We start from the raw sequence: 18,069 nt of genomic DNA, 5'->3' as shown, positions 1-18,069 counted from the left end.
TATACACAGGGCACAGCAGGGCTCGGTCCCAGAGGAAAGGAGCTCTCGCCTCTGCGGTGAGTACTGCCCTGCCCTCCCTCCCTCCCTGCCTGCCCTCCCTGCCTGCCCTCCCTGCCTGCCCTCCCTCCCTCCCTGCCCTCCCTGCCTGTCCTGCCCTCCCTCCCTGCCCTGCTTCCCGGGAGGAGAGGGGCAGGAGAACCAACCGGGGGGGGCTGGGGTGCCCCAGCGTTTATGGGGCAGCCCCACCTCGGCGTGCACAGCCCAGAGCGAGTGCCAACCCCGGGGGCATCCGTGGAGGTGACAGAACTGGGCTGTGGCCAAGGCGGGCTGTGCTCCTGCAGAAATCCCTGGATTTGGGATTTTTGGCTTCCTGGGCTGTGGCCAAGGCGGGCTGTGCTGCTGCAGAAATCCCTGGATTTGGGATTTTTGGCTTCCTGGGCTGTGGCCAAGGCAGGCTGTGCTCCTGCAGAAATCCCTGGATTTGGGATTTTTGGCTTCCTGGGCTGCGGCCCAGGTGGGTCCTGCCCTTCCACAAATCCCTCTGGGTTGGGGTTTTTTTGCACCTCGGGCTCCTGCAGATTGTTGCCTGTTCCCTTCAGATCTGGGGGCACATCCAGCGGCACCGGGGGGGAACCCTTGGAAAGGACTGGGGGTTTTTTGCCGTTTTTGGGAGCAGTTGCAGCAAGAGGCTGCTGAGACACAGCCAGATGAGGGGGCATCACCCACCACCCCCTGCCCGCTCTTTGGGGGCACCAGTGGGGCTTGGCAACACCAGAGCCAGGAGTGCAGGCAGGAGGCCCTGGCACTGATTTTGGGCACCGGCTGGAAGAGGATGGAGGAGCAGCCCCAGCATGGAGCAGCAAGAGCATCACCCCTCTGCCACCACCATTGCCCCTGTGCCGGCACCACCACCTCTGTGCCGGCACCATCACCCCTCTGCCGGCACCATCACCCCTCTGCTGGCACCACCACCCCTCTGCCGGCACCACCACCCCTCTGCCGGCACCATCACCCCTCTTGCCAGCACCACCCACCCTCTGCCAGGACCATCACCCCTCTGCTACCACCATTGCCCCTGTGCCGGCACCACCACCCCTGTGCCGGCACCACCACCCCTCTGCCAGCACCACCACGCCCCTGCCAGGACCATCCCTCCTCGGCTGACACCATCATCCCTCTGTCAGCACCATCACCCCTCTTGCCAGCACCACCCACCCTCTGCCAGCACCACCCACCCTCTGCCAGCACCATCACCCCCCTGCCGGCACCACCACCCCTCTGCCGGCACCATCGCCCCTCTGCCACCACCATTGCCCCTCTGCCGGCACCATCACCCCTCTGCCAGCACCATCACCTCTCTGCCAGGACCACCACCCCTCTGCCACCACCATCACCCCTCTGCCACCACCATTGCCCCTCTGCCGGCACCACCACCCCTCTGCCACCACCACCACCCCTCTGCCGGCACCATCACCCCTCTGCCCATGGAGGATTTCGCGGGGCCGCCCATCAAGGACTCCAAAGTCAACCCCAAAGCTGGACGTGCTGCGGGACAACCCTCTACTCCTCCATCCTCACCTCTGCTTTCCCCCCTGGCCGCAGCTTCTCCCCCAGGTCCCCCCGAGCAGCCACCGCTCCAGCGCCACCATGTGCGAGGACGAAACCACGGCCCTGGTGTGCGACAACGGCTCCGGGCTCTGCAAGGCCGGGTTCGCCGGCGATGACGCCCCCCGGGCCGTCTTCCCCTCCATCGTGGGCCGGCCCCGGCACCAGGTGGGCACCTGGGGAGGGGATGAGGGGCGGCCCCCACCCCACTTTGATCCCCAGAGCGTGTCTGACGGGCCGTGTGTGTCGTTAGGGCGTCATGGTGGGCATGGGGCAGAAGGACAGTTACGTGGGCGACGAGGCGCAGAGCAAGAGGGGCATCCTCACGCTCAAGTACCCCATCGAGCACGGCATCATCACCAACTGGGATGACATGGAGAAGGTGAGACCCCCCCTCACAGGGACGGGGGGTGGGTACCAGCCCTGGCTCCAGTTGTGGGTGAGACCCCAACCCTCCGTTGCCCACCACAGATCTGGCACCACTCCTTCTACAACGAGCTGCGCGTGGCCCCCGAGGAGCACCCGACGCTGCTCACCGAGGCCCCCCTCAACCCCAAGGCCAACCGGGAGAAGATGACCCAGGTGAGGTGCTGTGGGACCCCTGGGGATGGGGATGGACCCTCGGAATCCACAGGAAGGGCTGGGGGGGTCTGGTGGGGTGGAGGAGGATGGTGGGGGCTGTTTGGTTTGGATCCAGCAGAGATCCCAGTGGGGATTTGCCACCCAAGGAGCTGCCCACGTGTTGTCCATGCCATGCCTGGCCCCACGTGGGTTCCGTGTGGGAACTCCCCTTTCCGTGGGATGTGCTGACCCACGTTTTCCCCACAGCCACCTGTTTTACAGCACAATCCAACCATCCACCAGTTTTTCCTTATGCAATGCAACGATCCCTGTGTTTTTCCATGAGCCCAGGAAGGCAGAGCCCCCATGGATCAGGGTGGGATGCGCTGGGGACCCCCAGGGTGCCCTCTAACCCTCTGCCCTTCCCTCCCTCCCTCCCAGATCATGTTTGAAACCTTCAACGTCCCTGCCATGTACGTGGCCATCCAGGCCGTGCTGTCCCTCTACGCCTCCGGCCGCACCACCGGTGAGTGGGACACGCCACTCCCTGGGCTTTATCCACCATGGGAAGGGAACAAACCAGCATGGAGTGCCCTCCCTCACCCCCCTCCCCTCCCCAGGCATCGTCCTCGACTCCGGGGACGGCGTCACCCACAACGTGCCCATCTACGAGGGCTACGCGCTGCCCCACGCCATCATGCGCCTCGACCTGGCCGGGCGTGACCTCACCGACTACCTCATGAAGATCCTCACCGAGAGGGGCTACTCCTTCGTCACCACGGGTAGGGGGCTGGCCCGGGGGCAGGGGGGCACGGGGGGCTCAGGGGGCATGGAGGTACAGGGAGCATGGGGGGCATGAGGGGCACAGGGGACATGGAGGTACAGGGAGCATGGGGGGCACGAGGGGCATGATGGACACAGGGGGCATGGAGGTACAGGGAGCATGGGGGGCACGGGGGACACAGAGGGCATGGAGGTACAGGGAGCATGGGGGGCACGGGGGACACAGGGGGCATGGAGGTACAGGGAGCATGGGGGGCACGGGGGACACAGGGGGCATGGGGAGCACAGGGGGCACAGGGGGACATGAGAGGTACAAGGGACATGGGGGGCACGGGGGGCACAGGGGACACGGAGCATGGGGGCCATAGGGAGCACAAGGAGCATGAGGGGCACAGCAGGCACAGGGGACATGAGGGGCACAGGGGGCATGGAGGTACAGGGAGCATGAGGGACACGGGGGGCACAGGGGGGCATGAGAGGTACAAGGGACATGGGAGGCATAGGGAGCACAAGGAGCAGGGGGGCATGGGGGGCACGGGGAGGACAAGGAGCACAGGGACCACAGAGGGCACAGGAGGCATAGGGGGCACAGGAGGCACGGGGGGGCACAGGGGGCATGGGGAGGGGCACAGGAGGCACGGGGGGGCACAGGGGGCATGGGGAGGGGCACAGGAGGCACGGGGGGGCACAGGGGGCACGGGGGGGGCACAGGAGGTACGGGGGGGGGCACAGGGGGCACGATGGCCCCACGGCACGGGGCTGAGCGTCCCGGTGGTCGCCGCCCGCAGCCGAGCGGGAGATCGTGCGAGACATCAAGGAGAAGCTCTGCTACGTGGCGCTGGACTTCGAGAACGAGATGGCCACGGCCGCCTCCTCCTCCTCGCTGGAGAAGAGCTACGAGCTGCCCGACGGGCAGGTGATCACCATCGGCAACGAGCGGTTCCGCTGCCCCGAGACGCTCTTCCAGCCCTCCTTCATCGGTGAGCGCGGCCTGGGGGCCACCCCCGGCCCCACCGCCCCGGCCGGCACCCATGGGTGCCCCACAGAGGGATGTGGGGCTCCCCCCAAAGTGCTTTGCACCCCAAACAGCTCCCCTGGGTGCCCCACAGAGGGGTTTGGGGCTCCCCTCAAAAGCCCTTTGCACCCCAAGTGGTGGGACAAACCCCAAACAGCTCTCGTGGGTGCCCCACAGAAGCATTTTGGGGCTCCCCTCAAGCTCTTTGCACCCCAATCAGCTCCCCTGGGTGCCCCACAGAGGCGGTTTGGGGGTCCCCCAAGCACTCCACCCCAAGCAGTGGGACACCCCCCTGGGTGCCCCACAGAGGAGTTTGGGGCTCCCCCCACTGAGCCTGACACTCCAATCAGCTCCCCTGGGTGCCCCACAGAGGAGTTTGGAGCTCCCCCCACTGAGCCTGACACCCCAATCAGCTCCCCTGGGTGCCCCACAGAGGAGTTTGGGGCTCCCCACACTGAGCCTGACACCCCAATCAGCTCCCCTGGGTGCCCCACAGAGGAGTTTGGGGCTCCCCACACTGAGCCTGACACCCCAATCAGCTCCCCTGGGTGCCCCATAGAGGAGTTTGGGGCTCCCCACACTGAGCCTGACACCCCAAACAGCTCCCATGGGTGCCCCACAGAGGGGTTTGGGGCTCCCCTCAAAAGCCCTTTGCACCCCAAGTGGTGGGACAAAACCCAAACAGCTCTCGTGGGTGCCCCACAGAAGCATTTTGGGGCTCCCCTCAAGCTCTTTGTACCCCAATCAGCTCCCACGGGTGCCCCACGGAGGGATTTGGGGCTCCTCCAAGCACTTTACACCTCAAGCAGTGGGACACCCCCCTGGGTGCCCCACAGAGGAGTTTGGGGCTCCCCACACTGAGCCTGACACCCCAATCAGCTCCCCTGGGTGTCCCACAGAGGAGTTTGGGGCTCCCCACACTGAGCCTGACACCCCAATCAGCTCCCCTGGGTGCCCCACAGAGGAGTTTGGGGCTCCCCCCACTGAGCCTGACACCCCAATCAACTCCCCTGGGTGCCCCACAGAGGCGGTTTGGGGGTCCCCCAAACACTTTACACCCCACGCAGTGGGACACCCCCCTGGGTGCCCCTTTGGGGTGCCCCCAGGCTGCAGGGCGGGGTGTGGGGGTGCTGACCGTGCCGCTCCCACCGCCAGGCATGGAGTCTGCCGGGATCCACGAGACCACCTACAACTCCATCATGAAGTGCGACATCGACATCCGCAAGGACCTGTACGCCAACAACGTGCTGTCCGGGGGCACCACCATGTACCCGGGCATCGCCGACCGCATGCAGAAGGAGATCACGGCGCTGGCCCCCAGCACCATGAAGATCAAAGTAGGTCCTGGCCAGGGGCCTCAAGTGTGGCCACCGACACCCCATCCGGGTGCTCCCCCCGCCCCCTCCCCGACCTGCTGTGGGCAGGGCCACATTTACATTAAATACCATACCGGACCCACCCAGCCCCGCCACCCCTTCCCTTCCCTTTCCCTTTCCCTTTCCCTTTCTCATTCCTTTCCATTTCCCTTTTTCATTCCCTTCCCCTTCTTCTTCCCCTTCCCCTCCCCCTTTCCCCTCCCCTTCCTTTTCCCTCCCCTTCCCTTTCCCTTCCCTTTCCCTCCCCTTCCCCTTCCCCTTCCCCTTCCCCTTCCCATTCCCATTCCCATTCCCTTTCCCTTTCCCTTCACAAACCTTCCCTTCACAAACCTTCCCAAACATTCCCAAACCTTCCCTTTGCAAACCTTCGCTTCCCAAACATTCCCACACCTTTCCAAACCTTCCCTTCCCACACCTTCCCAAACCTTCCCTTCCCACACCTTCCCAAACCTTCCCAAACCTTCCCTTCCCAAACCTTCCCTTCCCACACCTTCCCAAACCTTCCCTTCCCAAACCTTCCCTTCCCACACCTTCCCAAACCTTCCCTTCCCAAACCTTCCCTTCCCACACCTTCCCAAACCTTCCCAAACCTTCCCTTCCCAAACCTTCCCTTGCCAAACCTTCCCACACCTTCCCAAACCTTCCCTTGCCAAACCTTCCCTTCCCAAAGCTTCTCCTCCCCCCGCCCAGTTCCGGCGGTGGGTTTGGGGGGTTTGGCTCAGGGGGCACATCCCCACCACTCCTGTCCCGCAGATCATCGCCCCTCCGGAGCGCAAGTACTCGGTGTGGATCGGCGGCTCCATCCTGGCGTCCCTCTCCACCTTCCAGCAGATGTGGATCAGCAAACCCGAGTACGACGAGGCCGGACCCTCCATCGTCCACCGAAAGTGCTTCTAAGCCCCCCCTCCCTCCCGCCAGCCCGGCCTGGGGCGCCCCTCCCTTCTTCCTCCTCCTCCTCCTCCCCCTCGGCCCCTGCTGCTCCTCCCACCCGCCCGCCGCGCATTAAAACGCCTTTTCTCCAGAGTCGGAGCTTTTTCTGGGACGGGTGGGGGGTGGGAGGGGTTGGGGTGTCAGAGGGAGAGAGGGGAGGGCCGGGGACCCCCAGCCTCATGTTGGTGCCCGTGATGTCAGCGATGATGGTCTTCACTCTGCCCTGATGCCCCCAAACCCATGTCAGGGCCCTTGAGCCCACAGTGGTGACTCTGACCCCATGCTGGGGACCCCAAATCCATGTTGGGTGACCCCAAATCCATGCTGGTGACCTCGACCCCACGGTGGTGACCCTGACCCCATGCTGGGGACCCCAAATCCATGTTGGGTGACCCCAAATCCATGCTGGTGACCTCGACCCCACGGTGGTGACCCTGACCTCATGTTGGAGACCCCAAATCCATGTTGGTGACCCCAAACCTGTTGGTGACTCCAGCCCCACATCAATGTCCTTAACCCCCTGTTGGTGACCCCAATCACGTGCTGGTGACCCCACCCCACTGTCGTGATGCCCTTGACTCCACATTGGTGACCCCAACCCCATTTGGTGACTCCAGACCCCTGTTGCTGACCCAGCCCCACATCAATGTCTTTAACCTCCTGTTGGTGACCCCAAGCCCATCCTGGTGCTCCCCCCGCCCCCTCCCCGACCTGCTGTGGGCGGGACCACATTTGCATAAATTACCATACCAGCCCCAGCCCCCTCCGCCGACATTTTCCTTTTCCTTTTCCTTTCCTTTCCTTTCCTTTCCTTTCCTTTCCTTTCCTTTCCTTTCCTTTCCTTTCCTTTCCTCTCCTTTTTCCTTTCCTTCCCTTCCGCTTCCCCTTTCCTTCCCTTCTCCTTTCCTTTTTCCTTTCCTTTCCTCTCCTTTTTCCTTTCCTTCCCTTCCGCTTCCCCTTTCCTTTCCTTTCCTTTCCTCTCCTTTTTCCTTCCCTTCCGCTTCTCCTTTCCTTTCCTTTCCTTTCCTTTCCTTTCCTTTCCTTTCCTTTCCTTTCCTTTCCTTTCCTTTCCTTTCCTCTCCTTTTTCCTTCCCTTCCGCTTTTCCTTTCCTTTCCTTTCCTTTCCTTTCCTTTCCTTTCCTTTCCTTTCCTTTCCTTTCCTTTCCCTTTCCCTTTCCTTTCCCTTTCCTTCCCTTTTTCCATTCCTTTTTCCTTTCCTTTCCCTTTCCTTCCTTTTTCTTTCCTATCCTATCCTATCCTATCTTATCCTATCCTATCCTATCCTATCCTATCCTATCCTATCCTATCCTATCCTATCCTATCCTATCCTTTCCCTTTCCCCTTCCCTTTCCCCTTCCCTTTCCCCTTCCCTTTCCCCTTCCCTTTCCCCTTCCCTTTCCCTTTCCCTTTCCCTTTCCCTTTCCCTTCCCAAACCTTCCTTCCCTTCCCTTTCTCCCTTTTCCCTCTCTTCCTTTTCCCTTCCCCTTCCCCTCCCCTCCCTCCGCCCACTTCCCGCGCGATGACGTCACGCGCACAGCTCATTAGCATGTCATTAGCATGTGACGCGGGAAAGGCGGAAGCGGTGGCGGGAATGGGGCGGGCGCGGGCCCTGCGCGTGGCCCTGGAGGGGAACATCGGTACGGGGGGACAGGGAGGGGACAGCGGGGGGGGCAGCGCGGGGCAGGGAGGGGACACCGGGGGGACAGGGACGGGGAGGGGACAGCGGGGGGACAGGGGCAGGGAGGGACAGCGGGGGGACAGGGGCAGGGAGGGACAGCGGGGGGACAGGGGCAGAGAGGGGACAGCGGGGGGACAGGGGCAGGGGGGAACAGCGGGGGGACCGGGACAGGGAGGGGACAGCGGGGGGACAGGGGCAGGGGGGGACAGCGGGGGGTCAGGGGCAGAGCGGGAACGGGGGCAGGGAGAGATAGCGGGGGGTCTGAGGAGAGAAGGGGTTGGAGGGGCAGGAGGGTTTGGGGTGAAGGAGCGTCCCGGGGTGCGAGTGAGTGTCGGTAATTTATTATTATTATTATTATTGTTATTGTTGGGGAGGGCACCCCAAGCCCTGCGGTGCGGGGGGACAGGGGAGGGGCACCCGGAGCCACCGCGTGGTGCCGGGATTCGGGGTGGGGGACACGCAGGATCACCCCGTGTTCTTGGGACCTGGGGTGAGGGGACACTGAAGCTCATCGCAGGTTCCCAGAAGGCGGGATGGGGGGATCCCTGGCTCACCCCACATTCCCGGGATTTGGGGCAGGAGCTCACCCTGCTCTCCCCTCCACTCCCGCAGCCGTGGGGAAATCGACCTTCCTGAGGCTGCTGGGAGCCACCTTCCCGCGGTGGCACCTGGTGACAGAGCCCCTGGCACAGTGGCAGAAGGTGCCAGCCCGGGGCACGGCGCAGGTAAGGGAATCTCCGTCCCTGATCCAGCTCCATCCCAGCTCCAGCTCAGTCCCTGTTCCGTCCCTTCTCAAACCCTACTCCGTCCCTGCTCCATCCCTGCTCCGGCTGTGTCCCTGCCCCCCGGGGGCGGTGAGTGTGGGGGCTCCGCCGTGGGCACACCCCGGGCCGGGGCGACTCTGGCACGGCTGGGACGCCGCAAACGCCCCGGGTCGGTGTGTCGGCTCCTCCCGGCCTCGGCTGCCCCGATCCCTGGAATTGCACACCTCGGATCCCTGGAATCGCGCACGTCGGGGATGCCGCTCCCTGTGGTTTCCTCTCTCCGCCCCCAGTGGTGCCCCGAAGTCCCTCGGCCCCCAAACCCTCGGGCAGAGCTGTGGGTGCAAACCCAGCCCCACCCTGGGGTGCTCCTGGCTCTGCGCCCCCCGGGGGGCTCTGGGAGGTGGGATGAGCCCCGAGGGCTCTGTGGGTGCTGCCCCCCGGCCCCTGCCCGGAGCCACCCCCAGCCCTGGCACAGCCCAAGCAGCAGCTGCCAAAGTCCTGCTGCCTTTTTAAGGGCAAGGGGCCCTCACCGGGAACCCTCTGGAGCCCCCGGGGGAGGCAGGAGAGGTGACAGGAAACACCCCCAGAGCTGCGGGGCCTTGGGGGGCACGGGGGGGTCCCACCACCACCAAGGGATGCCAAGTGGTCCTGCAGGGATTGGAGTCTGGGCTGTCACCCCGTGGGGCAGGACAGGGATAGGTGTCCCCCCGGCATTCCCAGCCTGTTGGCACCTCCAGCATGTCCCGTGGATGGCTCTGCCCTGGAAGGAGGGGGTAGACTGGGCTGTCACCCCACGAGACAGTGTCCCCCCAGCATTCCCAGCCTGATCACACCTCCATCTCCCAGGGATGGCTGTCCCACAAGGAGGGAGCACTCTGGGCTGTCACCCCGTGGTGACACGGTGTCCCCCCAGCCTGTTCACACCTCCAACATCTCCCATGGATGGCTCAGTCCCTGTTAACCTCTTTCTCTGGGAATTCTCAGCACGTGGGGGCTGGATCTGTCCCCTGGCCCTGCACTTGGTGTCCCCCCTGCACCCCCAGCCCCGGGTCCTGCTGCTGCCCCACATTCCCCCCGGATCCCTTGGGGCCGTGCCAGGGGTCCCACCACCACCAAGGGATGCCAAGTGGTCCTGCAGAGCTTGGAGTCTGGGCTGTCACCCGTGGGGCAGGACACGGATGGGTGTCCCCCTGGCATTCCCAGCCTCTTGACACGTCCAACATCTCCCATGGATGGCTCTGCCCAGGAAGGAGGGAGCACTCTGGGCTGTCACCCCGTGGTGACACGGTGTCCCCCCAGCATTCCCAGCCTGTTCACACCTCCAACATGTCCCATGGAGGGCTTTGTCCCTCAAGGATGGAGCAGACTCTGGGCTGTCACCCCGTGGGGTGGGACAGGGATAGGTGTCCCTCCAGCATTCCCAGTCTGTTCACGTTTTCAACATTCCCCCATGGATGGCTCTGCCCTGGCAGGTGGGAGCAGACTCTGGGCTGTCACCCCGTGGGGTGGGACAGGGATAGGTGTCCCTCCAGCATTCCCAAACTGTTCACACCCCCAACATCTCCCATGGATGGCTCTGTCCCACAAGGAGGGAGCACTCTGGTCTGTCACCCCATGGTGACACGGTGTCCCCCCAGCATTCCCAGCCTGATCACACCCCCAACATCTCCCATGGATGGCTCTGTCCCACAAGGAGGGAGCACTCTGGGCTGTCACCCCATGGTGACACGGTGTCCCCCCAGCATTCCCAGCATGTTCACACGCCCAGCATCTCCCATGGATGGCTCTGTCCCATATGGAGGGAGCAGACTCCAGGCTGTCACCCCACAGGACAGTGTCCCCTCAGCATTCCCAGCCTGTTCACACCCCCACCATCTCCCCTGTGTGGGTGTCCCAGAAGGAGGGAGCAGACTCTCGGCTGTCACCCCGTGGGATGGGACAGGGATAGGTGTCCCCCCGGCATTCCCAGCCTGTTCATGTTTCCAACATTCCCCCCTGGATGGCTCTGCCCTGGAAAGGGGGAGCAGACTCTGGGCTGTCATCCCGTGGGGCAGGACAGGGACACGATACCCCCCCAACATTCCCAGCCCTTCTCCCACAGCTCTCCCCCCGCAGGAACCCGAGGGCTCCACCAACCTGCTGCAGATGATGTACCAGGAGCCGGCCCGGTGGTCCTACACCTTCCAGACCTTCTCCTGCATGAGCCGCCTGAGGACGATGCTGGAGCCGCCCCCCGACTCCTCCCACCCCGTCAGGGTCTTCGAGCGCTCCGTGTACAGCGACAGGTACAGGGACAGTGGGAGGGGAGAGAGGCAGGGACTGGATTCCCTGGGGGTGGAGCACCCGCACAGGGGGTGGGGGCCTGGGACCACCCCTGGGGTGAGCAGAGCCACCATCCCAGTGACACCTGTGCGGTGCTGAGTGACAGCAGTGGGGGCCTGGATAGCCTGGGGGTTCTTCATCCTCGGGGTAATCTGGGGGGCTGCCCCATCCCCACCCTTGTTGGGGGTTCTTCATCCTCGGGGTAATCTGGGGGGCTGCCCCATCCCCACCCTTGTTGGGGGTTCTTCATCCTTGGGATCATCTGGGGGGCTGCCCCATCCCCACCCTTGTTGGGGGTTCTTCATCCTTGGGATCATCTGGGGGGCTGCCCCATCGCCACCCTTGTTGGGGGTTCTTCATCCTCGGGGTAATCTGGGGGGCTGCCCCATCCCCACCTTTGTTGGGGGTTCTTCATCCTCGGGGTAATCTGGGGGGCTGCCCCATCCCCACCCTTGTTGGGGGTTCTTCATCCTCGGGATCATCTGGGGGGCTGCCCCATCCCCACCCTTGTTGGGGGTCCTTTATCTGGATAATTTGGAGGGGCTGCCCCATCCCCACCCTTGTTGGGGGTCCTTTATCTGGATAATTTGGAGGGGCTGCTCCATCCCCACCCTTGTTGGGGGTTCTTTATCCTCAGGATGATATTGTGGGGCTGCCCCATCCCCACCAATGCTGGGGGGTTTTATCTTCTGGATAATTTGGGGAGCTGCCCCATCCTCACCTGTGTTGAGGGTCCTTTATCAGGATATTTTAGGAGACTGCCCCATCCCCACCCCTGTTGGGGGTCCTTTATCTGTATATTCTGGGGGGCTGCCCCATCCCCACCCCTGTTGAGGGTCCTTTATCAGGATATTTTAGGAGACTGCCCCATCCCCACCCCTGTTGGGGGTCCTTTATCTGTATATTTTGGGGGGCTGCCCCATCCCCACCCGTGTTGGGGGTCCTTTATCTGGATAATTCTGGGGGGCTGCCCCATCCCACCCCTCTTGGGGGTCCTTTATCTGGATAATTCTGGGGGGCTGCCCCATCCCCACCAATGCTGGGGGGTCCTTTATCTGTATATTCTGGGGGGCTGCCCCATCCCACCCCTCTTGGGGGTCCTTTATCTGTATATTCTGGGGGGCTGCCCCATCCCCACCCCTGTTGGGGGTCCTTTATCTGTATATTCTGGGGGGCTGCCCCATCCCTGCCCCTGTTGGAGGTCCTTTATCTGGATAATTTTAGGGGGCTGCCCCATCCCTGCCCCTGTTGGGGGTCCTTTATCTGTATATTCTGGGGGGCTGCCCCATCCCTGCCCCTGTTGGAGGTCCTTTATCTGGATAATTTTAGGGGGCTGCCCCATCCCTGCCCCTGTTGGGGGTCCTTTATCTGTATATTCTGGGGGGCTGCCCCATCCCTGCCCCTGTTGGGGGTCCTTTATCTGTATATTTTGGGGGGGCTGCCCCATCCCCACCCATGTCCTGAAGCCCTTTGGGGGGTGCTGAGCCCGGAGGGGCCGAGCCGGGCCCTGCCACTCCCCATTCCAGCCCCAAATCCGTGATTTTCACCTTAATTTCCCCCCGTGCCACTCCTGGTTGGTGCCAAACCTGTGCCAGGGGCTGTGACTCGGAGGTGGCGCTGCCAACACCCCCTGTCCCTTCCCAGGTACGTCTTTGCCAAGAACCTGTTCGAGGTGGGGCACCTGCAGCCTCTGGAATGGACCATCTACCAGGACTGGCACGACTTCCTGCTGTGCCACCTGGGCCCTGGCACGGCCCTGCACGGGTTCCTGTACCTGCGCGCCACGCCACAGGTGGGCAGGGCGGGAATGGGCCGGGATCCGCCGGGATGGCACCGGGAATTGCTGGGACAGGAATGGGCTGGGAGGCTCCGGATGTGCTGGGGTGGCACCGGGAATTGCTGGGACAGGAATGGGCTGGGAGGCTTTGGATCTGCTGGGATGGCACCGGGAATTGCCGGGGCGGGAAAAGGGCTGGGAGGCTCCGGATCCGCCGGGATGGCACCGGGAATTGCTGGGGTGGGAATGGGCTGGGAGGCTCTGGATCTGCCGGGATGGAATCGGGAATTGCTGGGGTGGGAAAAGAAGTGAGAGGCTCCAGATCCGCCGGGATGGCACCGGGAATTGCCGGGGCAGGAATGGGCTGGGAGGCTCCGGATCTGCCGGGATGGCACCAGGAATTGCCAGGGGGGAAAAGGGCTGAGAGGCTCCGGATCCGCCAGGACGGCACCGGGAATTGCCGGGGCAGGAATGGGCTGGGAGGCTCCGGATCCGCCAGGACGGCACCGGGAATTGCTGGGGTGGGAAAAGGAGTGGGAGGCTCTGGATCCGCTGGGATGGCACCGGGAATTGCTGGGGCAGGAATGGGCTGGGAGGCTCTGGATCCGTTGGGATGGCACCAGGAATTGCAGGGGTGGGAAAAGGAGTGGGAGGCTCCAGATCTGCCGGGATGGCACCGGGAATTGCTGGGGTGGGAAAAGGGCTGGGAGGCTCTGGATCCGCCGGGATGGCACTGGGAATTGCTGGGGTGGGAAAAGGAGTGGGAGGCTCTGGATCCGTTGGGATGGCACCGGGAATTGCTGGGACAGGAATGGGCTGGGAGGCTCCGGATGTGCTGGGGTGGCACTGGGAATTGTTGGGGCAGGAATGGGCTGGGAGGCTCCGGATCCACCGGGATGTCACCGGGAATTGCCGGGGTGGGAAAAGGGCTGGGAGGCTCCGGATCTGCCGGGATGGCACCGGGAATTGCCGGGGTGGGAAAAGGGCTGGGAGGCTCCGGATCCGCCGGGATGGCACCGGGAATTGCCGGGGTGGGAAAAGGAGTGGGAGGCTCCAGATCTGCCTGGATGGCACCGGGAATTGCCGGGGTGGGAAAAGGAGTGGGAGGCTCCGGATCCGCCAGGATAGCGCCAGGAATTGCCAGGGCAGGAATGGGCTGGGAGGCTCCGGATCTGCCGGGATGGCACCGGGAATTGCCAGGGGGGAAAAGGAGTGAGAGGCTCCAGATCCGCCAGGATGGCACCGGGAATTGCCGGGGTGGGAAAAGGAGTGGGAGGCTCTGGATCCGCCAGGATGGCACTGGGAATTGCTGGGGCAGGAATGGGCTGGGAGGCTCTGGATCCGTTGGGATGGCACCGGGAATTGCAGGAGTGGGAAAAGGAGTGGGAGGCTCCAGATCTGCCGGGATGGCACCAGGAATTGCCGGGGTGGGAAAAGGGGTAGGAGGCTCCAGATCTGCTGGGATGGCACCGGGAATTGCCAGGGCAGGAATGGGCTGGGAGGCTCCAGATCCGCCAGGATGGCACCGGGAATTGCTGGGACAGGAATGGGCTGGAAGGCTCCAGATCTGCTGGGATGGCACCGGGCATTGCGGGGGCGGGAAAAGGGGTGGGAGGCTTCGGATCCACTGGGATGGCACCGGGAATTGCCGGGGTGGGAAAAGGCCTGGGAGGATCTGGATCCACCAGGATTGCACCAGGAATTGCCAGGGCAGGAAGAGGGGTGGGAGGCTCCAATCCATCAGGATGGCACCGGGAGTTGCCGGGGCGGGAATGGGCTGGGAGGCTTCAGATCTGGGATGGAATTGCCAGGGCAGGAATGGGCTGAGAGGCTCCAGATCTGCCAGGATGGCACTGGGAATTTCTGGAGTGGGAAAAGGGGTGGGAGGCTCCAGATCCACTGGGATGGCACCAGGAATTGCCAGGGCGGGAAGAGGGGTGGGAGACTCTGATCCATCAGGATGGCACCAGCACTGGGAATTGCCAGGACGGGAATGGGGTGGGAGGCTCCGGATCCGTGGGAATGGCACCAGCACTGGGAATTGCCAGAGCATCAGTGGTGGCTCTGGAGGAGCAGGGCCTGTCCCTGGGAATGGCAGGGCGGGATTTGCTGTGGGTTCTAGAGTGGATTTTGGGAAGGGAGGGCTGAGCATTTCCTGGGATCCCTCCCATGGGAATGTCAGTGGGAGTTTCACTGTGGAGTTTTCTGGAGTGGGATTTGGGGTGGGGAGGGCTGAGCATCCTCTGGGGTCCCTCCCATTGGAATGTCAGTGTTCTAGAATGAATTTTGGGAAGAAGGGGCTAATCATCTTCAGGAGTCCCTGCCATGGGAACGTGGGTGGGAATTCTGCTATAGATTCTAGAATGGATTTTGGGAAGGGAGGGCTGGGTCTCTTCAGGGGTCCCTCCCATGGGAATGTTGGTGTATTAGAATGGATTTGGGGAAGAGAGGACTGAGCATTTTCTGGGATCCCTCCCATGGGAATGTCCATGTCTGGAATGGATTTTGGGAAGGGAGGGCTGAGCATCTTACAGGGTCCCTCCCACGGGAATGTGGGTGTTCCAGAATGGATTTGGGGAGGGAAGGCTGAGCATTTTCTGAGGTCTTTCCCATGGGAATGTCAGTGTTCTTGAATGGATTTTGGGAAGAGGAGGCTGAGCACCTTCAGGAGTCTCTCCCATAGGAATATGGGGGTTCTTGAGTGGGTTCTGGGGAGGGAAGGCTGAGCATCTTCAGGTTATTCCTGTGGTGCTGCTTTACCTGACACCCACATCCTGTCTCTCCCACTGCCCTCCTGTCCCTGTCCCGTGGCCGTGCCCCTGTCCCTGACCCTGTGCCCCTGTCCCTGACCCTGTGCCCCTGTCCCTGACCCCGTGCCCCTGTCCCTGACTTGTGGCCGTGCCCCTGTCCCTGACCCGTGGCCATGGCCCTGTCCCTGACCCTGTGCCCCTGTCCCTGACTTGTGGCCGTGCCCCTGTCCCTACCCTGTCCCCCTGTCCCTACCCCGTGCCCCTGTCCCTACCCCGTGGCTATGCCCCTGTCCCTGACCCCGTGTCCCTGTCCCTGACCCCGTGCCCCTGTCCCTGACCCTGTCCCCCTGTCCCTACCCCATGGCCATGCCCCTGTCCCTGACTTGTGGCCGTGGCCATGCCCCTGTCCCTGACCCCCTGTCCCCACCCCGTGTCCTTGTCCCTGACCCCCTGTCCCCACCCCATGTCCCTGTCCCTACCCCGTGCCCCTGTCCCTGACCCCGTGCCCCTGTCCCTGACCCCGTGCCCCTGTCCCTACCCTGTGCCCCTGTCCCTGACCCCCTGTCCCCACCCCGTGTCCCTGTCCCCACCCCGTGTCCCTGTCCCCACCCCATGTCCCTGTCCCTACCCCGTGCCCCTGTCCCTGACCCCGTGCCCCTGTCCCTGACCCCGTGCCCCTGTCCCTACCCTGTGCCCCTGTCCCTGACCCCCTGTCCCCACCCCGTGTCCCTGTCCCCACCCCGTGTCCCTGTCCCTGACCCCCTGTCCCCTCCCCGTGCCCCTGTCCCTGACCCCCTGTCCCCTCTCCCGCCATGTCCCGGTGGGCACAGACGTGCCTGGCACGGCTGCGGCGGCGGGCGCGGAGCGAGGAGGGCGGGATCCAGCTGGAATACCTGGAGCAGCTCCATGCCCAGCACGAGCAGTGGCTGGTGGACAAGACCACGCAGTGAGTGCCAATCCATCCCTGGCACCTGAGGGGGGGCTCTGGGATGACCCCTGAGCTGGGGGGTTGGTTGGGATTTCACCCCTCCCTCCCTCTGTCCCTGCCAGGACCCACCCCGGGGCTGCACAGCCCGTCCTGGTGCTGGATGTGGACCAGGACTTCGAGCAGGATGTGGCCATGCAGGGCGTGCTCATGGCACAGGTGAGGGGCACAGGCGGTGCCATCCCAGTGCTATCCCCGTTTCATCCCAGTGATATCCCAGTTTCATCCCAGTTCTATCCCAGTTCCATGATGGTGCCGTCCCAGTGCTATCCCAGTTTCATCCCAGTTCCATCCCAGTGCTATCCCAGTTTCATCCCAGTTCCATCCCAGTGCCATGATGGCGCCATCCCAGTTCCATCCTAGTGCCATGATGGCGCCATCCCAGTTCCATCCTGGTGCCATGATGGTGCCATCCCAGTTCCATCCCAGTTCCATCCCAATTCCATTCCAGTGCCATGATGGTGCCATCCCAGTGCTGTCCCAGTTCCATCCCAGCTCCACCCCAGTGCCATGATGGTGCCATCCCAGTTCCACCCCGGTGCCGTGATGGTGCCATCCCAGTTCCATCCCAGTGCCATGATGGCGCCATCCCAGTTCCATCCTGGTGCCATGATGGTGCTGTCCCAGTTCCATCCCGGTGCCATGATGGTGCCATCCCAGTGCTATCCCAGTTCCATCCTGGTGCCATGATGGTGCCATCCCAGTTCCATCCTGGTGCCATGATGGTGCTGTCCCACTGCCAAGAATGCCAGCAGTGCCAGCACAGCCGGGCTGGCTCCGGAGCCTCTGCCATGGGAAAAACAGTGCCCACACCCTGGGTCTGAGGGGGGTTAAAGCTCAGCCGTGCTGGTGCCATCCCAGTGCCGTGCTGGTGCCATCCCAGTGCCATCCTGATGCTGTTCCTACCTCATCCCAGGACCATCCCAGTGCCATGATGGCGTCATCTCTACACCATCCTGGTGCCTTTCCAGTGCCATGATGGTGCCATTCCTACCTCATCCCAAGGCCATCCCAGTCCCATGATGGTGCCATTCTGGTGCCATTCCTACACCATCCCGGTGCCATCCCAGTGCTGTGATGGTGCCATCCCAGTGCCCCCTCTCCATGGGACTCTCCTTTGCAGGTGAAGGCCTTTGTGGCATCGCTGGGAGCCGACGCTTTGCCGTCACATCCCGACCCTGTGTGAGCCCCCCTGGCACCCAGGGCAGGGGCACCACCCCTGGGGACCCTGGCACCGAGGACAGGGGACACGTCCTGGTCCCCACGTGCCCCTCAGGCTGTTGATTTGGGCAAGGGGTGGGTTTGAGGCACTACTGGGGTGGTTTGAAGGCGGATAAATCGGAGCTGTGGGAGGAGTTTTGGGGTGTCAGGGTGGGCTCCCCCCACCCCTGCTGTGCCTGTGGGGCCAGCTGAGACCCCTGACCCTGTGTGGGGGACCAGCTGAGACCCCTGACCCTGTGTGGGGGACAAGCTGTGACCTCTGACCCTTGTGAGGGACCAGCTGTGACCCCTGACCCCGTGTC

The 18,069-nt window shown here is 63.4% G+C and overlaps 2 protein-coding genes across 2 annotated transcripts; both read left to right on the top strand.

Moving 5' to 3' along the window:
- Positions 1-6,363, top strand: ACTG2 (actin gamma 2, smooth muscle). Its single transcript, XM_071579171.1, has 9 exons — positions 1-56; positions 1,603-1,773; positions 1,859-1,987; positions 2,077-2,187; positions 2,608-2,692; positions 2,787-2,948; positions 3,738-3,929; positions 5,120-5,301; positions 6,094-6,363. Exons 2-9 carry the CDS (start codon positions 1,648-1,650, stop codon positions 6,235-6,237), a joined length of 1,131 nt encoding a protein of 376 aa, XP_071435272.1. The 5' UTR covers positions 1-56; positions 1,603-1,647; the 3' UTR covers positions 6,238-6,363.
- A 1,482-nt stretch (positions 6,364-7,845) lies between these two features.
- Positions 7,846-17,820, top strand: DGUOK (deoxyguanosine kinase). Its single transcript, XM_071579264.1, has 7 exons — positions 7,846-7,907; positions 8,561-8,673; positions 10,828-10,997; positions 12,679-12,826; positions 16,392-16,507; positions 16,612-16,705; positions 17,670-17,820. The coding sequence occupies exons 1-7, from the start codon at positions 7,862-7,864 to the stop codon at positions 17,730-17,732; spliced, it is 750 nt and encodes a 249-aa protein (XP_071435365.1). The 5' UTR covers positions 7,846-7,861; the 3' UTR covers positions 17,733-17,820.
- The last annotated feature ends 249 nt before the right edge of the window (positions 17,821-18,069 follow it).

The sequence above is a fragment of the Pithys albifrons genome, chromosome 29 (genome assembly GCF_047495875.1).
Source record: "Pithys albifrons albifrons isolate INPA30051 chromosome 29, PitAlb_v1, whole genome shotgun sequence".
Classification (NCBI taxonomy): Eukaryota; Metazoa; Chordata; class Aves; order Passeriformes; family Thamnophilidae; genus Pithys; species Pithys albifrons.
Note: the sequence above shows the minus strand (reverse complement) of the source record. Positions and strands in the feature narration are given on the sequence as shown.